Consider the following 22,999-nt stretch of genomic DNA (forward strand, 5'->3'; position numbering starts at 1 on the left):
TAAACACTGACAAAAAAATGCTTCTCTTTTCTATAAATAGTGTGACAAGTTGGGGGCAGGTAGGTGCATCTTCCAATTGATTGTGGATGTAACTCAAAACGGATGCCCATTTCAGCCAAACTTTGTCGTGCTTTTAGTCCAGCTTTTGTATTTCCTTTTACGTTTAGTAAAGTCCCAATGACTCTATCGCATACATTTTTTCAACGTGCATCACATCTATTCAATGTCATACCTCAGGTTTACACGAATATGGAAGATTAAAGAAAACTAATCATTTCTTTCAAATGTTTTTCTCCATGTTCTTTTTTCTTTTGATGTTTTCCAAAGACAATATCAATGTTTTTCACCTAGTTGTATATTTTTTCACCATGGCGGGGTCTCGCCAGAACTTCATCCCCAAGACTTCAATTAAATGCTTTTTTCATTCTACGATAAGGATGATTTTAGGAAAGAAATTTTTGATGTCTTGTATACATAGTTTTCTGACCATGCTTCAATTGAATATAACTCGTGTTTTCTTCACAAATGGGACATGCAAAATGACCTTTGACATTGTAACAGCTCAAGTTTCCATATGCTGGGAAATCATTTATGGTGCAAAACAACAATGCACGCAAACAGAAAGTTTCTTTCAAATCATTAACCAACGACTTTAGGTACACATCAATGTCATTTCTAAGTTGTGTAGGACCCGATATCATCATAAGCAACATATATTTTCTCTTCATGCATAACAAAGGAGATAGATTGTAAATCATAAGCAAAATTGGCCATGAACTATGATTACTATTTAAGTTCCTATAAAAATTCATACCATTTGTACCAAGTCCAAGTCTTATGTTTCTTGACTCTACACTAAATTATGGAAATGTTTCATCAATCTTCTTCTATTGTGGAGAATCAGTTGGGTGTTTGATATCTTTGTCGTTAGGCGATCAAATTACCACTACTTAACTTTAGCAATTTCAGTATTGCCAAGTTAGTAGTGAAATAAATAGTTAGGGTTAAGATAACCCTGATTCGTCTCACAACGAATACAGAATTGATCTCAAATATTTGACTCTTAAAAATGCAATTAAAACTAGCAACTATAAAAATAGGGGGTTTTGATATGCAAAGAAAATAAGACGGAAGATTGTAAATACAGTAATAATAAATAGGTCGATTCCACTGCTTTTTCAAAATAAGATTCTTCATCGGTTATCAAGAGATTATTGTTAAATTAATTATTGTTGTTGATTTACAAATCAATCAATGTAAAGACTCAATTCATTTGTTGGCATTCTCACTTTTAATCAAAGTATAGTCTCATTTAAAAGTGAGAATTTTTAGATTATCCATAGTAAATTCAATCAAAGTACAGTCTCAATTAAATTTTACTATGCCTAATCATGTCTATTCCTTTGTTTCTTCACCAAATAGAAAACTTAATTAATCAAAGTAAAGTCTTGACTAATTTTAGTTAAAGTAATTACCTCTAATCAAAGTACAGTCTCAATTATTGGCAAAAACTTATTTAATCAAATGAAAGTTTCTAAATAAAATCAAAGTAAAGTCTCAATTTAATTTAAAAATCTTTTAACTCATATGATTAACATGCATGTCGATTTAAAATCATTATTTTCTATTCAACTAAGAAGAAAAGGACATAGATGAACAAAAACCACAACAATAATCAAAATAACAAACACATAAATTCATCTAACCTCAAAATCCAGTTAAGAAATTACAGTGGAATCAACCCTAAAAGCTTAGCCCTCCATGGCTTTGATGGAATACATGATGATATGAAGGAAATAAATATAAAAAGGAAAGAGAGAATGAGAGATGTGATGGATGACGGTGTCTGCCAAAACCAGAGAGTTCTAAGTTGTAAGTCGTTTTTGCTCCCTCAAGTCTCTTTATATAGGCTTCAACTGGACTTTGGGCTTTATCTGTCGGTTGCTAAAATATTTTATTTTTATTTAATTAATTAGAAACTTAATCTCTATCCAATTTCCAATTCTACCCCTCTTATTTAACCATTTTTGCAGTTTTGACCAGAGTTGACTACTGGCTTTGACCAGTTGACCAGTGTTGACCAGTTGACCAGTTTAACTATCCAATAGCAGCCTGACACGTGGCGCACAGAGTCTCTCTCCAGAATTAGGGTTTGCTGCCCCTATCCTTGTTGCTGCCGTAGGTGCAAGGTGCAATGACGGCTGCTTCGTTTCTCCGGTGTCGTTGCTTGAAGGTGCATGAATGCTGCTAATGCAGGTTTATCTCGTCGTTGTTGCTGCAATGGTGGCTGCTGCCATGGTGGACTCCGACGCGGTGTTGTTCCGCAGTACTGGTTCATTCATGGTGGTGCGAAGTTCTGGTGCGGTGTTCGCGCAAATCTGGTCCGCTGTGTGCGCTGCTGGTGTGGTGAGAAAATGAAGGTGCTGCTCACGACGTTGTTGCAGTGTTGGTTCATTGGTCACGGTGTTGGAGCGCTCTGTATTTTTGGCGTCAAGGCTGCTTCTGGATTCTCGCTCACGGCTGCGCGGAGAAGATGATGGTTTCGGATCTGGCGCGTGTTGCTGCAATGGAAGCTTGCGGGTGCAGCGTCTTCTAGTGTGCACCGTGAAAAGTGTAGGTGGTGATTGCAGTTCAACTAGGTGAGGAACGAGAGTGTAGGGAGGTTCATTGTCACGGTGGTTGCAAGATATGTAGAGGCGTTGTAGTTGCAGACGAAGATGGTGGCTCACCGTGGCGCGAGGTCCGTGAATGGTGCAGTTGCGGCGTGGTGCAGTGGTGGCCGGCGAGGTTCAGATGCGGTGGTGGTGTTGGCAGCGAGAAGATGGAGATCGAAAATGGTCAAAAACGGCGGCGGCTGCCGTGGAGGGTCATGGTGGCGGCTAGGGTTTGAGGAAAATTAGGGTTTCTATTTTGGAGATGAAGACGATGACATGGCAGCCTTCCATTGGACAGCTTGTTAATGCAAGGATTGTTGCCACGTGGCTTGTTCTGGTTGGCCAATTTTAAAAGTTGAGGATTGCCACATGGCGTGATCTGGTTGAGTGTAGTTTAAGTGGTAAGAAGGGTGCAACTTAGTGAAAGTTGGGGGTGCAAAACAGGTTTTTGGTGGTCCACTTTAGAAGAAGTGTGGAAATAAAATCTGGGGGTGCATTTAGCTCCTGATTTATTCTTTTCCAGAATTTCCTGATTTTGGACTTATTTTGTAACTTTGAATATTTCAAATCCACACTATTAATGACCAAAAATAAATTCCAGCTGCATTAACAAACGTTAGAATATCCAATAATATTTTATGCAACTAAAATCAATTTTTACGCCATTTTTACCAAACTTATTCAATAAATCCAATAATCACAAATCCTAATTAAATCAATCTTTAAGCACAGAAAATTCAATTAAATCCCCAAATTTAAATATTTAATAAGGGCAAAAATTTGAACTCATCACACACCCACACTTATCCTTTTGCACTCCTAGGCAAAATTTGAACAATTTCAAAACTTTTTTTCTGAGGTTTTTTATTTCATATTTTCACTGGATTAAAGAAATGAATACAAATGGAAACAGACTAATCTTCTAGAAATCATGTTCTCATGCACATATAAATGGAAAGATTATGTTTTTCACACATCAGTTAGTCTTTTGAGTTTACAAGATAATCAAATATGAAAGAGAAACACTCAAGTTAAATGTATATTTTCTCACCAAAATTCGCTCAAGTGTTTTGGCTTGTGTTTTCACTCAAAATACCCATGCAAGTAAACACTTTCAATGCTTAGCAAGACTCTAATATTCACAGCTTTCAGAAACATGCATTCAAAGATCATGAGGACTTTTCACAGGTTATAATGAGGCCAAGGCAAAGGTAGGAAAAACTTTAGGATTTCTGTGTTTTTTAAATAGTAAGAAAGAAAGAATTATGGAGCTTAGTTTCAAAAACAGTCTTTTTTTTTCTTTTTTTTTCTTTTATCCTTTGTTGCTCTTTTTCAGACAGCAATCATTTTTCATTTCAACACTCTGTCATCAACAATTATTTTCCTTTTGCCATTTTTATAACTTTGTGGGGAAATACTCACCCCCACACTTTATTCCTCAACCAATCTCAACATAATCCACTAGCTCCTTCTTTCTCCCTAAGGTAAGGAAAAACATGGTCTTTTTCTTTTTAAGGTTTAGCAATATGCTCAAAACAAGAAAAAGAGGTTTAAGCTCAAGGGGCTACCAATGGATCAATGTCATGGTTAGCTTATTTGGCCAAGTAGCTAAAAACAAGAAATGCCTAAGTCATATCAAATCATGCATATTCACCTAAGATGCAAAACACAAGAATCAAGCTAAACATTTGAGTATAAACAAGACATGAGCAAGTCACACAAGAAAAATAGGAATGGCTCATGGTAGTCCATCCTTTACAATAAAGCTCAAAACTCACAAGGTCAAAACTCTTTCACAAAAGATATATTCCAGAAACTCTCAAATCAACTCAATTCGTAAATCACAGAAACAATCCATTCATAGCACATGACTCTTATTTTCCCAGAATTATGATCGTTCCAATTAGTGAATCAAATCCCAAAATCCAATGTCAATATGTTTTATTGAAAGCGGAAACTTTTTTGTTTTTGTTTTTTTTAATAAAAACAAACAGAAAACAAAATCAGAAAAGAAAAAACAAAACAAATAGAAAACAAAATCAGAAAAGGGGGAAATCTCCCCACACCCCCACACTTTATCCATGCATTTTCCTCAATGTATTCAATATGTATATAATGCAAAGAAAAAGTATGAAGTGTACTTACCTCCTCAAGGTGGAAGGTATGCGGGAGAAGTCAAGTTCATCCCATCCATCGTCTTATTCAACATATCTTGATTTTCATTGAATATCCGAAGACGATGCCCATTAACTTTAAAAGTTCTTGCTGAGGATTCTTCCTTGATCTCCACTGCTCCATAAGGGAAGACTTTTGTAACAATGTATGGTCCTTCCAAAGTAGAGCGCAAATTACCACTCATGTGACCAAGCTTGGATTTGTATAGTAACACCTTCTGGCCTACCTTGAAATCCTTTCTAGCCACAAACTTTTGGTCATGGAACTTCTTGGTTTTCTAAATTTGTAGAACTTTGAGTTTTCATAGGCTGCAAGCCTAATCTCCTCTAGTTCTTGCAACTGAAGTTTTCGCTCATTTCCTGCTTCTTCCAAATCCATGTTGCATGCTTTCACAGCCCAATAGGCCCGATGTTCAATTTCCACAGGTAGATGACAAGCCTTTCCAAAAACCACCCTAAAAGGCGACATACCTATAGGTGTTTTGTAGGTTGTCCTGTGTGCCCAAAGTGCATCATCCAATCTTATGGCCCAATCCTTTCGACTAGGCTTCACTACTTTCTCTAGTATCTTTTTAATCTCCCTGTTATAGATCTCTGCTTGGCCATTAGTTTGGGGGTGATATGGTGTAGCAATGTGATGTGTCACCCCATACTTCTTTAACATGTTCTCAAGTAGCTTATTACAGAAATGAGTCCCCTGGTCACTGATGATGGCTCGTGGTATCCCAAACCTACAAAAAATGTTAGACCTGACAAAACTCATGACAACTCGAGAATCATTAGTCCTTGTAGCTATGGCTTCCACCCATTTGGAGACATAGTCTACAACAAGCAAAATATAAGTAAACCCAGAAGAAGGAGGAAAATGACCCATAAAATCAATACCCCAAATATCAAATACCTCACAATATAACATGGGTTGTTGAGGCATTTCATCCCTTCTTGAAATGGATATGGCTGCCCTTTGGCATTGCTCACAATTTTCATATACCTTTTGTGCATCTTTAAAGATAGTAGGACAATATAATCCACAATCCAACACTTTCCTACCTGTTCTTTGTGTGCCATAATGTCCACCAAAAGGAGATGAATGACAGAACTCAAGCACATGAGGTATCTCGATATTTGGAACACACCTCCTTATGACTTGGTCACACACCTCCTTAAGCGGGGAAATTTCAGGTTAGGGGAGCTGAACCCGAACCTTAGCTTTACTGCACTATTTTTTGTTGATTTTGATGAATTGCTGCACTAAATTTTGTGCTATGCTTGAGGGAATTCGGGGTTGTGGTTTTGGGGACTGTTGTATTGGAATTGGAACTTAAGAGTTTGCCTATAACGGGATGGTATGTGGTGTATTCTGTGATATTGCAAAATCGGGTGATTGCGGACTATTTTCGTGTCCAAATAATGCTTGTGTGCCTATCTAAATTGTGCTTAAAGAATTGGTGTGATTGAGATGTGTTTTGGGGTCGCTGGTACAGTGGGTGTGTGCGTGAATCAGCGTCAAAACCTGCAATTCTCGCTCAGGCGAGTCAGACCCGCTTAGGCGAGATATGCAGGGACGCGAACTCTCTATCTGCTCGTGGCCATCGCTCGGGCGAAGAGTTTTGGGGTTTGGGCGAGGACTCATCTCGCTTAGGCGAGTGAGCTTTGCCTAAGCAAGAATTCGTGTTCCATTGTGTGGTTTGATTGAACATCTCGCGCAGGCGAGGTTGATTGTTGTTTTGAGCAGAAGAACGTCTCACCTAGGCAAGACCCTCTCGCCTAAGCGAGATCGCGAGGGAGGGTTTGTGGTTTTGTGGGACTCGTTGCCTAGACGAAGTAATTTTATTTCTCGGCGAACGAGGGTCTCGCCCAAGCGAGCATGAGCTTGATTGAGCGAGAATACGTAGGCTGCAGTGGTTTTGGGGGCTTGCACAAGTTTGTGGCCTAGCTTAAGAGAGAAGGGTTGGAGTGGTTAAACAAAGGCTCTTGATTTAAGCAAGCAAGGGAGAAGAGGTAAGTTTAAGGAAGATGTACCTGCTGTGTTTACAAGATGAGATGAAAATTGTGAGAGGTGTTCTACATGGATTTTAAAATATCTTCTTGGTGGGCTTGTTGGTGTTCCATGGGTTGTGGCCCGAAACGTATCCTTGAGTTGTGGCTCGGGATAGGGGTTAGGCACGTGGCATTCTATGGGTTGTGGCCTGGAATGACTTCCCTTGAGTTGTGGCTCGAGATAGCGGATGAACACGAGGAACCTTGAGTTGTGGCTCGGGTTGGCGAGTGTGCCGGTGTGAGTGTGCTGGTTGTGGCCAGTACAGATGGTTCCAAAGGGATTGCCCTCCTCAGTGGTTGCTGACGAGTTTGGTAGTCTTAGGACGTTACGGACTATCACTACAACAATTTATAGTTTAGACCACACTAAAATAGATAACGGCTAAATAAATGTAGCCTAAACATATAATAAACAACATTTTTATAAATGATGTATAAATATCATGAAGGTCCATGATTATATAATTCTTGCTTTAAACTATGTGGGCAAAACTAGTAAAAATGTGGTCTAAAAACATAGGTAAGGTATAAAATCAACATGTAAAACTGTTGTCTATTGTGAGAATTTTAAGCGACGACTTTAAAAATATTGTCATACTAAAATTCGTTGTTTATTATCTATAGCTACACTCACCTATACCACACCTAAAAAATTGTGGTCTAATCTTTAAACCACGGTTTTTATAATTTATATCATAATTTTATGCTGTTGTCTAAAGTGATTTTTGTTGTAGTGTATGTTCGTATTTGGAAACTCCACCTAGCGTTACGGGGTGTGATCCGTAGCATGGTTTTCGCACGTGCTCTATCGGTTGTGGCCGATAGGTGTGGCAGCAAGGCACCTTGAGATACTTACTAGAAGATGCAGAACCCTGTTAACATGGTTGTGGCCATGTGAAAGAAATGGAACGAGGTTCCCTGATGTACTTAATATACATGGTGGTGGCCATGTGGAGGGAAGGTAACGTGACTTCCATTAGGTGCATCGGTGTACATGGTGGTGGCCATGTGATGGAAATAGAGTAACACTTTGTGGGAAAATAAAGGATACTTGATATAGTGGTGGCCATGCAGTATAAAGAAAGAATTGGTGTTGTTGTTATATTACTTGTACTGGTTAAACATGTATATGTATATTGATATATATTCTTGTATGTTTTAACTGTTTGCTCACCCTATCTTCTTGTGTTTGGCGATGATCGTGTACGTGGTACACGTGAGCAGGTGATGATGCAGGTGGAGCTGGTGAGGCTTAGCTACGGAGAGGGGATAGCTTGGGGATTTTATTTTATGATTTTGAATCAGTTGTAAACATTTATGTTCTTAGACTTTTTATTTTATAATTGACGAATACTTGTCTGAATTTTCATTATCGATATATGAAATAAAAACTTAAATTTCCCGCGTTTTGGGAATGAGGTATTATTAAATGCGACGTTCTTAAATTTATTTATTTTTTAAATAAATGATGCTGATGTATTATTTCTTTTTTATTTTATTAAATTCGTAATATTTGGACGAGATGTTACACTTACCTGCCAATCGGTCTAACATCTGGTCCATGAATGGTAAAGGAAAGTGGTCCTTCCTGGTGGCCTGGTTTAGTCTTCTATAATCAATACAAACCCTCCAGCTATTCTGAATACGAGTAGGAATCAACTCGTTCTTCTCATTCTTGACCACGGTGATCCCAGATTTCTTGGGGACCACATGTACAGGACTCACCCAAGTGCTGTCAGAAATAGGATATATAATACCTGCTTGTAGCAACTTGGTGACTTCCTTCTTCACAACCTCCATCAATTAAGGATTCAGTCTCCTCTGAGGTTGCCTTACTGGCTTAGCATCCTTCTCCAAGATTATTTTGTGCATGCAGAAAGAAAGAAGGACTAATACCATGAATATCTGCCAAAGTCCAGCCTATTGCTCGCTTGTGATCTTTGATAACCTGCAATAGCTTTTGTTCCTGCTCGTCAATAAGCAAGGTAGATATAATAACAAGGAGTTTCCCATCCCTCTCAAGATAAACATATTTCTAATGAGATGGTAAAGGTTTTAACTCCAAAATGGGTGGTTGTTCCACAGATGGCAACATTTTACTGCCTAAGGTAATTTCAGCCACCTCAGCATCACACTTGGACGCCACAGAGGTATCAAATAGTGACACCGTGTCCTCAATATCACCTGTTTTACAATTTTCTCTTTCGTATAAAATCGAGCCCGAAATATTCGAAAAAGAAAAATCCAAAGAAGAAGAAAAACCAGATAAAACGTCCAAAAGTCCAAAAGCATAATTGTTCACTACATTACTCAATAAATCAATACAAAAAAAAGAATGGTCTTCAGTTGGGTGCTTCATGGCTTCTAGCACATTGAACTGCACCTTCTCATCTCATATTTCCATAGTTAAGGATCCTGTATGCACGTCTATCTTGGTACGTGCTGTCATCATGAATGGTCATCCCAAGATAATTGTGGTTGAACTCATTCCTTCATCATCCTTCATGTCCAAGATGTAGAAGTCTACAGGAAAAATTAACTTGTCCACACGGACAAGCACATCTTCTAGCACACCTGCAGGGTTAACTATGCTACGGTTAGCCAATTGAATGACCACACTAGTAGACTTAAGAGGTCCAAGATGAAGTGAAGTAAAAACTGATAAAGGCATTACATTAATGGAAGCTCCTAAATCTAACATAGCATTATCAAACTTAGTGCTTCCTATAATGCGTGGAACAGAAAACATACCTAGATCCTTACACTTTTGCGGCATTCTGACTGTAGGCTTCTTAATTAAGCTAGACACGTTTCTTCCCATGTTCACTACCTCTTTGTCCATAATACGCCTTTTATGTGTACATAATTCTTTGAGAAACTTGGCGTATTTAGGAATTTGTCTTACAGCATCCAACAAAGGGATGTTTATCTCCACTTTCTTGAAAGTATTCAAGATTTCTTTGTCTAACTCCTACATCTTTTTAGTTTTTGGTTTCAAACGGTTTGGATAGGGAGGAGGAGGAGAATAAGGTGAAGAATTTTCAGAGGAAGTATTAGGGGATACCAACATGGAGTTATCACTAGGTGCAAGCATTTCAGATGTTGCTTGTGTTGCTTCATCCGATCTTCCACTTTCATTATCAAGTACAACTTTATTGTCCTGATCTTCATCTTCTTTGGCATCCCCAAGGCCTTGTATTTACTTACCCGATCTTAAAGTAATAACACTTACATTTTATGGGTTAATTACAGTTTGTACAGGCAAATTGCTCGAGCCTTGTTGAGACTTCATCTGATTTAACTCATTTGCCATTTGTCCAATCTGGTTCTGCAAATTTTGATTGGTTGCTTCCATCGTCTGTTTCAACTCATTGATTTGTCCCTTCATCATGTCAGCCATCATTTTCATCATTGCTTCCATGTTTGAGTCACCAGAGGTTGCAACTGGTTGTGGTTGTTGCCTCTGTTGAGGTGGAACATAGACTTGATGGTGTTGAGACTGTTGATTTCCCCAATTTTGACTGGGATATTCCTTCCAATCTGGGTTGTACTTGTTGGAGGACAAATCATGGTTGTATTGCTGCCGAGGTGGTCTATATTGCCATAAATGTTTGCAGCATATGCTTGAGGTTGTTCACCGTCTAGCGTCCTTGTCTCTTTTAACATAGAACAAGCCTCGGTAGGATGATTAGTAGAAGCACAAATTCCACATAAGGTAGAAGAGATAGGCTTTTTCTGTAAGTCTGCCAAGGTCCTTACCATGGCCGCTAAGTCATCCAACTTCCCTTCTATTTTCTTGTGATCTGCAACATATGAAGCTTCTACTCCATGAGTTCCCTTCAATAGAGTTATAGAATTACTCTTGATGGTAAATTGTTGATGGTTCGACGCCATATTCTCAATCAATTGTCTTGCATTTGTTGGCGTTTTGTCCACCAATGACCCTCCACTTGCAGCATCTATCATTTATTTATCCATGATATTCAATCCCTCATAAAAGTACTGAATGAGGAGATGCTCGTTTATTTGATGATGAGGATAGGAAGCATATAACTTTTTGAATCTTTCCCATTACTCGTGAAGATTTTCTCTTTCTTGTTGCCTTATCCCATAAATATCTTTGCGAATAGCAGCAACTCTAGATGTTAGAAAAAACTTTTCCAGAAATAATCTTTTCAGAGTCTCCCAAGTATTGATGGGTCCTGGAGGAAGGCAGTATAACCAATTTTTAGCGGCATCTTGCAATGAGAATGGAAAAGCTTTAAGCTTAATATGTTCCTCTGTCACTGTTGTAGGTCTCATGGATGAACAAACAACATGAAACTCCTTTAAATGATGGTACGAGTCTTCTCCTGCTAATCCATGAAATTTGGGTAGAAGATGGATTAACCCAGACTTAAGCTCACATTCTCCATCTGGATATTAGATGCACATGTTTTGTGTAATTGCTGCATCCAGTGAAGCCAACTCTCTTATTGTTCTTTCTTCCATTCTATCTTCTTGAATTTCTGGTTCAGGTGATGGATCAGAAGATATGTTAATCACCAAAGGTGATTCTAGCGGTACACTTTCAGTAGTAGGTTCATATGATGACGGTGCTCCTTCAGTAGAACACCTGAGTTCAAGTCTCCTGCGTGATATACGCAAGTTCCTTTCAAGTTCTGAATCAAGTTGATAGAATTGACCTAGATTGGCCCGAGTCATGCACTACGCACTCCACCTGAAAGTGTTTCTCTGTTTTTTTTCCTCCTATTCTTGTTTTGGAGAAAGATTTCAAGAAAGAAATAAGTTAAGATGTCGTTGGGTCTACTCTCAGGAAAGAGAGGTGCGTCACAGTGGACAACTTAAATACCAAATCTTTCCTAGACAGAGTTTTCCAAACTAGTCTCAAAAAATTTCTTAAAAGAAATTCTTAATCAAAACAAAAATAGAATTTTGCTTGAAATATAAAAATAAAACTAAAGACTACAAAAAACACAAACTCTATTAAACGTATATGCGTAAAATAAAAATAAATAAATAAATAAATAAAATAAAATAAAATAAATAAATAAAAAAAATCAAAATATAAGAAATACTAACCGTATTCCCCGGCAACGGCGCCAAATTTGATATCGCTGTCGTTAGGCGATCAAATTACCACTACTTAACTTTAGCAATTTCAGTATTGCCAAGTTAGTAGTGAACAAAATAGTTAGGGTTAAGATAACCCTAAGTCGTCTCACAACGAATACGGAATTGATCTCAAATATTTGATTCTTAACAATGCAATTAAAACTAGCAACTATAAAAGTAAGGGGTTTTGATATGCAAAGAAAATGACACGGAAGATTGTAAACACAATAATAATAAATAGGTCAATTCCACTACTTTTTCAAAATAAGATTCTTCATCGGTTATCTAGAGATTATTGTTAAATTAATTATTGTTGTTGATTTGCAAATCAATCAATGTAAAGACTCAATTCATTTGTTGGCATTCTCACTTTTAATCAAAGTACAATCTCAATTAAAAGTGAGAATTTTTAGATTATCCATAGTAATTCAATCAAAGTACAGTCTCAATTAAATTTTACTATGCCTAATCATGTCTATTCCTTTATTTCTTCACCCAATAGAAAACTTAATTAATCAAAGTAAAGTCTTGACTAATTTTAGTTAAAGTAATTACCTCTAATCAAAGTATAGGCTCAATTATTGGCAAAAACTTATTTAATCAAATGAAAGTTTCTAAATAAAATCAAAGTAAAGTCTCAATTTAATTTAAAAACCTTTTAACTCATATGATTAGCATGCGTGTAGATTTAAAATCATTATTTTCTATTCAACTAAGAAGAAAAGGACATAGATGAACAAAAACCACAACAATAATCAAAATAACAAACACATAAATTCATCTAACCTCAAAATCCAGTTAAGAAATTATAGTGGAATCAACCCTAAAAGCTTAGCCCTCCATGGCTTTGATGGAATACATGATGATATGAAGGAAAGAAATATAAAAAGAAAAGAGAGAATGAGAGATGTGATGGATGACGGTGTCTGCCAAAACTAAAGAGTTCTAAGTTGTAAGTCGTTTATACTCTCTTAAGTCTCTTTATATAGGCTTCAACTGGACTTTGGGCTTTATCTGTCGGTTGCTAAAATCTTTTATTTTTATTTAATTAATTAGCAACTTAATCTTTGTCCAATTTCCAATTCTACCCCTCTTATTTAACCATTTTTGCAGTTTTGACCAGAGTTGACTGCTGGCTTTGACCAGTTAACCAGTTGACCAGTTTGACTGTCCAATAGCAGCCTGACACGTGGCGTGCAAAGTCTCTCTCTAGAATTAGGGTTTGTTGCCCCTATCCTTGTTGCTACCGCAGGTGCAAGGTACAATGACGGCTGCTCCGTTTCTCTAGTGTAGCTGCTCCGTTTCTCCGGCGTGGCTATTTGAAGGTGCGTGAATGCTGCTATTGCAGGTTTATCTCGTTGTTGCTGCTGCAATGGTGGTTGTTGCCATGGTGGACTCCGACGCGGTGCTGTTCCGCAGTACTGGTTCATTCATGGTGGTGCGAAGTTCTAGTGTGGTGTTCGCGCAAATCTGGTCCGCTGTGTGCGCTGCTGGTGCGGTGAGAAAATGAAGGTGCTGCTCACGATGCTGTTGCAGTGTTGGTTCATTGGTCACGGTGTTGGAGCACTCTGTATTTCTGGCGTCAAGGCTGCTTCTGGATTCTCGCTCACAGCTGCACGAAGAAGATTATGGTTTCGGATCTGGCGCGTGTTGCTGCAATGGAAGCTTGCGGGTGCAGCGTCTTCTAGTGTGCACCGTGAAAATTGCAGGTGGTGATGGCAGCTCAACTAGGTGAGGAACGAGAATGTAGGGAGGCTCGCTGTCACGGTGGTTGCAAGATTTGTGGAGGCGCTGCAGTTGCAGACGGAGATGGTGGTCACCGTGGCGCGAGGTCCGTGAATGGTGCAATTGCGGCGTGGTGCAGTGGTGGCCGGCGAGTTTCAAATGCGGTGGTGGTGTTGGCAGCGAGAAGATGGATATCGAAAATGGTCAGAAATGGCGGTGGCTGCCGTGGAGGGTCATGGTGGCGGCTAGGGTTTTAGGAAAATTAGGGTTTCTGTTTTGGAGATGAAGATGATGACGTGGCAGCCTTCCATTGGACAGCTTGTTAGTGCAAGGATTGTTGCCACATGGCTTGTTCTGGTTGGCCAATTTTAAAAGTTGAGGATTGCCACATGGCGTGATCTAGTTGAGTGTAGTTTAAGTGATAATAGGGGTGCAACTTAGTGAAAACTAGGGGTGCAAAACAGGTTTTTGGTGGTCCACTATAGAAGGAGTGTGCAAATAAAATCTGGGGGTGCATTTAGCTCCTGATTTATTCTTTTCCAGAATTTCCTGATTTTGGACTTATTTTGTAACTTTGAATATTTCAAATCCACACTATTAATGACCAAAAATAAATTCCAGCTGCATTAACAAACGTTAGAATATCCAATAATATTTTATGCAACTAAAATAAATTTTTACACCATTTTCAATAATCACAAATCCTAATTAAATCAATCTTTAAGCACAGAAAATTCAATTAAATCCCCAGATTTAAATATTAAATGAGGGCAAAAATTTGAACTCATCAGTGTCGAAAAAGATTATCACACTCTCTTCCATCAACATGTCATTTCAGGTTCTTTGCATCTTCTTTAATGGAAAATAGTTGTTTATGTAACTTTGAAATGGTGATTTAAGCCAAGAAAGGGGGGTTGAATGGGCTATTTAAAACTTTTTCAAAAGCATAAAACCTCTTTTAATTGAATCAAATAGACTGGAGAATTAAAATGTAAAAGTTACATAACAGTACACTTTCAATCGGTCAAAAGATAAAACAATAGACTAATTTGTTCTTGAGCTATGAAATATTCGATTAAAATATCAAATCAGTCGGCTAAAATCCTGGGAACTTATGCAGAATGCAGAATTCGCATATTTAACTCAAACAACAAACTTTTACATGCAAGACTTTTTCCAATCAATATTTCTAACAGGTATACAACCTCAGATTACACAAGAACGCATTAAAGCACAACAAAGAGTGGATTATTTGGTTTTCTTGAGTTTTTAAAGAGATTCAAAGTGAGTGAGATGAAGGAAAGAGAATTGCATAGTTGTTTTTATATTGGTTCACTCAATCATAGAGCTACATCCAGCTTACTAGGATAACCTGAGCCTGGTTTCCACTATACACAAAAGTTTTATAAATCACACACTAAGATTACACTTTTGAACAAGGAAAACTCACAAGATTTTTGAGTCACACAAAAATCTAGACTAACACTCTGCAAGAATCACACTTACAAATCTGAAATCACATTAGGCAAACAACCAGAGGCACAAGAACAACCAAACCTGATGGTGACTCTCCCTAGCCAACCATACATGTGTTCTTCAAGCTAATCTCAAGCCAAAAAGCCTTCAAGATCTTCGATCAATACGTTGTAGTTGTGTATTACAAAGAAAGAGATAGAGTTTTTCAATGATGAATGACAAGTTTTCGAGCTCTAAAACTCATAATCACACTTTTGCTCTCGATAACACAACATATATAATATGGTTTAAATGAAATCGGTAGGTAGAATTTTTCGTATAGTTAATTGATTTCATTTGACTTAAGTGAAATCAGTCGATTGAAAAATAATTCAACTGATTGAATATATTTATACATGAAACTATATATTGTAAGCCTTTTAACCTGTTAAAATCCATTTTAACATATTAAAAGAGACACACTAAGACTAACAAGGCATCTAACCTATGTCATAAAGCCTACTAACATGATATAACACTTAATCATTACATTTAACACATTATTTCCATATTTAATACACTAGAAACATAATCTTCAAGTAAATCTTCATCAATCTTCATCAAACACATGTGATCTTCATGCACTTAGCTTTATTAAATCTTTGCTTCAAGCTTGCTTGTGCCAACAATCTCCCCCTAATTTAATGGAGCCAACACCCTCGAGTTGAATTATGAGCTAAGATCCATTGAGAAGCCTAAAAATCTTGTTTGCACACAAGATACCAACATACAAATACACATGATGTAGGATTATCTTGTTCCTTTTAGAAGATTAATGAATATGGTGATGATTGATTAAGAAAACCAAGGAAATCCCCACTAGACATTAAGATAGCAAGCTATCTAGATGTGAAGGTTCCTTTCCAAGGTTCTAGAGAGGAGGAGGATGGATTGATAGAGAGTAAGAAACCAAAAGGAAAAACATATAATAGAAACAATATAAACCAATAAGAGTAAAGAAACGTAAAATGAAAAGCAAGGGAAAGGGGAGGAATGGAGGATTCACGCCGCTACAAGGCTGGGCTAGAAGAAGCCATGGCAACCTTGAAGATGAGTGGTGTATGCCGCCACTTGCCAAGGCAAGATAAGGCTTGAAAGAACTCCACTCCCTAAGGAGGAATACTCTCACAAAAGGTTGAAACACAAAGTGTATAAATTCTCCAAAATGTTCAACCCCTCTACAAGTGTTAGAGGTCCCCTTAAATAGACAAGTCTAGGTGCCCCTTAGCAAAACAACAAAGTAGAAGGTTACAAAAGAAACCTAGCATGTTCTAGAAAGTAGGTCAACATAGGGTGCACATGGGAGAAATTTCGTCCAAGCTTCCTAGGTGGCAAGTCTTCATGGCCAAGGCTCCCAAAGGAGGGTTCTAGAACATTCTAGAAGACTTGGTGTCCAAGACATGTGGGCCTTCCCTTTCTAGATCCTTCTAGAAAGTCTTGTTCCTTCTCTCTCTTCCTTAGGATGCCAAGTGTCTCCCATGTAGTCCTCCTCCTTTCTTATTCCTACAACAAGCAAATTAAGGAATTTATTAGCATGTTGGTTTAAGGTTAAGCTAATCTTGGGTCAACAAGTCCACCCTTAAGTCAAGGTCAACAAGTCAACTCAAAATAGTCAACCACAACCAACTTCAAGAAATTGAAACTAAAGAAATGCAAAATAAAGATAGAGAGGATAATGCCTTCCCTTTTGTCATACTCCTAGTGATCCTCCTAGGGTTGGCCTCCTTGGAACTTGATGACGTGGTCACATCTTCATCATCCTCCCCCTCTTGGAGAGAATTCGACCACGAATGCTTAAGCCCTATATCAAAAGGACAGAGGTCACTTACATTGAAAGAGTTGCTTACATTTTGGAAAGGTCCATCCCCTCTTGGAAGAAGTTTGGACTTTCTTTGGGTAAGGAATCTTTCCTTCCTCAAATGAAGCCAAACCCAATCCCCTTCCTTCAAAAGGACTTCCTTCCTTCCCTTGCTGCCTAATTCTTGATACTTCTTCACCTTCCTTTCAATGGCTTCCTTGACTTGTGTGTGCAAGTCTTAGATCATTTTAGCCTCTGCCTCCCCATCTTGGCAAGTCCATGCCTCTTGAGTGGGAAGTGGAAGAAGATCAAGAGAAGTTAAAGGGTTAACACCATACACTATTTCAAAGGGAGAGTGAGAGGTGGTAGAGTGCACAACCCTATTGTATGCAAACTCTACATGGGGAAGAAGCGCCTCCCATTCCCTAGTGTTTTGGACTATCATGCACCTTAATAGTTGACCCAAAGTCCTATTGACCACCTCGGTTTGACCATCACTTTGAGGGTGACAAGTGGTGGAAAAGAGGAGTTTGGTTCCAAGTTTTCCTCACAAGGTCCTCCAAAAATGGCTCAAGAACTTTGTGTCTCTATCACTTATAATGGTCCTAGGTAGGCCATGAAGTCTCACTACTTCCTTAAAGAAGAGATTGGCAATATGTGTTGCATCATCAACTTTGTGGCATGGAATAAAATGGGCCATTTTAGAAAATCTATCCACTACCACAAAGATGGAATCCCTACCCTTTCTAGTCCTTGGGAGCCCTAGAACAAAATCCATTGAAACGTCTACCCAAGGCTTGGAAGGGATGGGTAAGGGAGTGTAGAGACCATGAGGTTGAACCTTGGATTTGGCTCTTAGACATGCTAGACAAGAATTGCAATGCCTATCAACATGCTTGCGCATGTGAGGCCAATAGAAGTGTTCTTTGAGGACTTCAAGAGTTTTGTTAGTCCCAAAGTGACCCATTAAGCCTCCCTCATGTGCTTTTGTTATGAGTGATGCTCTTAGAGACCCTTGGGAAATGCAAAGCCTTTTACCCTTAAAGAGATATTGGTTGGAAAGATAAAAGTCCTTGCTTCCCCCTTGGTGGTATTCACCATAGATAGAAGAGAAATCATCCTCCTTTTCATACAAATCCTTAATATGATCAAAGCTAAGAAATTTAGTTTCAAGCATGGAAATGAGAGTGTGCCTTATTGAAAGCGCATCTGCCACAATATTGGCCTTTCCTTGTTTGTGTTTGATCATATAAGGGAATTGCTCTAGGAATTCTACCCACCTTGCATGTCTTTTGTTGAGTTTGCCTTGGCTTTTCAAAAACTTAAGAGCTTCATGATCACTATGGATCACGAATTCTTTAGATAGAAGATAATGTTGCCATGTTTGCAAGGTCCTCACAAGAGCATAAAGCTCTTTATCATAGGTAGAGTAGTTTAGATGACTTCCTTTGAGTTTTTCACTAAAGTAGGCTATGGGGTGGCCTTCTTGGAGGAGCACGGCCCCAATGCCCACATTGGAGGCATCACACTCTATTTCAAAGGTCTTGGAAAAGATGGGGAGGACTAGGAGTGGTGCTTTGATCAATTTCTCTTTTAATGTTTCAAAGGCCTTTGTTTGATCAATTTCTCTTTGAAGTCAACTCCCTTCTTTACCAACTCATTCAAGGGTGCGGCTATGGTGCTAAAATTAGGCACAAATATCCTATAAAAGCTAGCCAACCCATGAAAGGACCTTAGTTCACTAACATTCCTAGGTGTGGGCCAATCTTTGATGGCCATGACTTTCTCTTGATCCACATGGACCCCATGTTTGCTAATTTTGAACCCAAGGAAGATCACATGATCCATGCCAAAAACACATTTATCCATGTTGGCAAATAAAGATTGCTTCCTTAGGGTACTTAGCACATCCCTTAAGTGTTGAAAATGGTTTTCTCTAGACATACTATAGATAAGTATGTCATCAAAATAGACCACAACAAATTTGCCCAAGTATGGTCTAAGCACATGATGCATGAGCCTCATGAAAGTGCTTGGTGCATTAGTCAACCCAAAGGGCATGACTAGCCATTCATACAATCCAAACTTGGTTTTGAAGGAGGTTTTCCACTCATCTCCTTCCTTGATTCTTATTTGGTTGTAACCACTCTTCAAATCTATCTTTGAAAAGATGGTTGCACCATGAAGCTCATCAAGCAAGTCATCTAACCTAGGGATGGGATGCCTATATTTGATGGTGATATTATTGATGGTCCTACAATCTATACACATTCTCCATGTTCCATCCTTCTTTGGAACTAGGATCACGGGCATAGCACAAGGACTCATACTATGTTGCACCCATCCCTTTTCTAACAAATCATTGACTTGTTTTTGAATTTCTTTGGCCTCCTCGGGATTGGTCCTATAGGCTGGCCTATTGGGCAAAGATGATCCTTGGATGAAGTCAATTTGATGTTCTATACCTCTTAGAGGTGGAAGTCCCTTTGGGGGATCTTGGAACACATCCTTGAATTCATCTAAGACTATAGACAAGTCTTGAGGACACTTAAGAGGAGGGTTTTGAAAGGAAGGAGAAGACTCACTTGGATAAGCAAGAAAAACTTGTTTTTGAGAAAGCATTACCTTTTTAACTCCTTTGAAGGAGATCAAGCTCTTCCTTGCTTCCTTAGTGTACGCCATTAGTTGCGCCTTCTCTTCCTTTCTTTTCTCAAACATTTGTTTTTGGTCATCACTTACTTCTTTGGGGGATAAAGGTAGTAATGTGATCCTTTTGCCTTGGAAGTTAAAAGAAAATTTATTGGAATGGCCATCATGGAAAGCTTTTTTGTCAAATTTCCATGGCCTTCCAAGAAGTATGTGAGTTGCTTCCATGGGTACTAAGTCACACAAAACATTATCCTTGTAATTCCCAATGGAGAAAGTGATGAGAACTTGTTTATCCACATTTATTTCACCATTTTCACTTAACCAAGATAGTTTATAGGACTTGGCATGAGGGATGGTGTCCAAGCCAAGCTTGTCCACTACCTTTGTGCTAGCCACATTGACACAACTTCCACCATCAATAATGAGGGAACAAGTCTTTTTGTTGATGAGGCATCTTGTATGAAAAATATTTTCCCTTTGAGATTCAAATTCCTTTGGGACTTGGCCCAGCATGTGCCTCACAACTAAAAGACCTCCTTCATGAGGTTTGATCTCATCTTCACTTGAAGGAGAAGAAGTGTGTGATGAACTACTTTTGGGGGAAGAGGGAGGGGAATGTTCACTTTCAACTTCTCCTTTGGAGTTCAAGAACATGTTCCTATTTGAAGGACAATTGGAGGCTATGTGTCCAAAGCCTAAGCATTTAAAACATTTGATAGAACTAGTTCTTGGCTCTTGATAAGAAGTTGGTTTATCATGCATAGTCCTAGTCGAATTGGGTTTAGGTGTGGGGTCTTGGGAGGATTTGGAAGGTGTTTTAAAATCCTTTTTCTCCTTACCTTTCCAAGGTTTAGAGTAGTAGTCATTGTATGAAGTACTCTTCTTGGCCTTTTGTTTTCTTTTCAATTGGTTTTCAACTTTCAAGGCCAAGTGCAAAACCTTGCTTAGAGTGGAGTACTCATACAAGTCAACTACATCTTGAATTTCCCTCCTTAGACCACTCACAAACCTAGTGACTTTCTCTTCTTCATGCTCATCATGGAGTCCTGCCTTTAAGAGCATGGACTCCATCAATTTGAAATATTCTTCAACACATATAGACCCTTGTTGAAGCCTTTGGAGCTTCAAAAGAGTCTCCCTCCTATGATAGGAAGGTATAAAACGTTCACGCATTTTAACTTTAATGTCCATCCAAGAAGCCGCGGGTGGCTCTTGGTTATAATTGTCCATACAAATTTGATGCCACCAAGTCATGGCATACTCTTCAAACTCTAAAACTACCAAGTCTACTTGCTCTTGATCACTAACTCTATGAATGCTAAAAATTTGATCCACTTTTTGTTCCCACTCCATGTAAGCATTGGGGTCATGTTCTCCTTTGAACTTTGGGATTTTGATGGGAGGAGGTTGCCTTTGATGTTGCACTTGGTGACTTCTTTCTCCACCCCATCCAGGCCTTCTTCTTCTTTCTTCACTTCCATAGGAGTCCACGGAAGGAGATCGCCTCCTTGCCCTTTTTTCCTCTCTTGGTTGGATTTGTTGTTGTTGTTGTTTCACTTGTTGAATTTGTTGTTGCACTTGTTGTATTTGTTGCATTTGTTGTTGCATGAACATTTGAAAGGCTCTCTCTTGTTGTTCCCTATCTTCTTGCCGTTTAAGCTCCATTTGTTGGAGGAGGCTAGTGACATCAATGATGGTCCCTTGATGTGCCACGGGAGTCACCACTTGAGGTGAGTATAGAGAAGCCGAACCTTCTCCCTCTCTTACATCCTCCAAAACCAAACTCAAATCCAAAAATTCGAGACAAGTAAAGAAGTTGGTTAGCAAATGATAAGAAACTTGTGACCAAGTGTGGTCAAAATAAACAACCCAAGTGTTTTGATCACTCTCCCCCAAAGCAACAAGGCAAGGCTACACTCAAATCCACCAAAAAGGAGTGAAATGCTTAAAAAGTTTTTGGAAACCTTTTCAAGACAAGTTCAAGTGGCTTGGCCACTACACTCAAAGGAAAGCAAATGAAGAAAACTACTAAGACAAAACAAAGAACCTAAAGACAAACAATAAAAGTACTTAAAGCCAAGAAAGCTAAACTCTAAGGAAAGGATATCAAGGTGACAAAACTTTAAATCAAAACAAGCAAGAAAAGCACATGAAAAGACTCTATTGGAAAAATACTTGAACTATGCATCACCAAGTCTCAAATCATGCATACACCAAGAAAGATCATAACCAAGTTTTAAGCATGGAACTAATTAGCCAATATCACCCAACACCCAAATATGAAAACTAGTTGCATAACACTTAGTGGAAACACAATTTTGGTTCATCAAAGAGCCATATTTTTCTCAGTAAGATTGTAAAAGTGTACCAAAATTTTTCTTCTTTCAAAAACTAGTTTCACAAAATGATGAGAAAGGTGTTTTGGGTGGCTTGGACACTTAGTTCCCAAATTTTTAGGCCAAAAATCAAGTTCAAGGAGCATACATCAGACAAGACATAAGATGAATGCAATATTCAAATACTTAGAATAACAAGAACAAGAAAACTTCAAGCTAAAATATGACATATGACTCAAGCAAAAGTTAGGCACATTTAAAGACTCAAACATGTAGCTATCATGCATTTAAACTTTTGGAAATGAAGGTCAATGATTAAGCACACAAAGACATGTTATTCAACAACATTTAGGAGTAAGAAGAGTAACAAAAACAGTAGCCAAAACTGCCCAACATAACCTGAAAAACGTTGATTCGCGGTGATCTCGGCAGCTCTGACCTTTGCTCACTATTTCAATCATAACTCTCTCCACAGAACTCCAAATGCATTGGTTCTTTTTTTGTTAAAAACTAGACTAACAGAGCTTTCTTTTGACATCAAGAACGTAATTTTTGGACCATTGAGCAGGTGCAGTTTAATCTTTTAAAATCGTGAACAGTTTCTGCCAGCATTGTTTTTATGTGGACCATTCAAAGATAGCTACACAAGACAAGGTTAGAACATGAAAACACCATATTCAAGGACAACCAAAGCTCTAGATACCAAATTATGTAGGATTATCTTGTTCCTTTTAGAAGATTAATGAATATGGTGATGATTGATTAAGAAAACCAAGGAAATCCCCACTGGACATTAAGATAGCAAGCTATCTAGATGTGAAGGTTCCTTTCCAAGGTTCTAGAGAGGAGGAGGATGGATTGATAGAGAGTAAGAAACCAAAAGGAAAAACATATAATAGAAACAATATAAACCAAGAAGATTAAAGAAACGTAAAATGAAAAGCAAGGGAAAGGGGAGGAATGGAGGATTCACGCCACTACAAGGCTAGGCTA

General features: G+C 38.4%; 1 protein-coding gene across 1 annotated transcript; it reads right to left on the reverse strand.

Moving 5' to 3' along the window:
* Nucleotides 1–18,605: 18,605 nt before the first annotated feature.
* LOC146884118 (uncharacterized) lies at nt 18,606–22,238 on the reverse strand. The gene has a single exon (XM_085665217.1). The coding sequence runs from the start codon at nt 21,333–21,335 to the stop codon at nt 18,615–18,617; it is 2,721 nt and encodes a 906-aa protein (XP_085521343.1). The 5' UTR covers nt 21,336–22,238; the 3' UTR covers nt 18,606–18,614.
* Nucleotides 22,239–22,999: the final 761 nt, after the last annotated feature.

The sequence above is a fragment of the Vigna unguiculata genome, chromosome 8, assembly GCF_037176805.1.
Source record: "Vigna unguiculata cultivar grain cowpea cultivar isolate G323 ecotype 2 chromosome 8, ASM3717680v1, whole genome shotgun sequence".
Classification (NCBI taxonomy): Eukaryota; Viridiplantae; Streptophyta; class Magnoliopsida; order Fabales; family Fabaceae; genus Vigna; species Vigna unguiculata.

Coding starts and splice junctions, on each gene's coding strand:
- LOC146884118 (XM_085665217.1), bottom strand. CDS start 21,335: ATGGAGCTTAAACGGCAAGAAGATAGGGAACAACAAGAGAGAGCCTTT.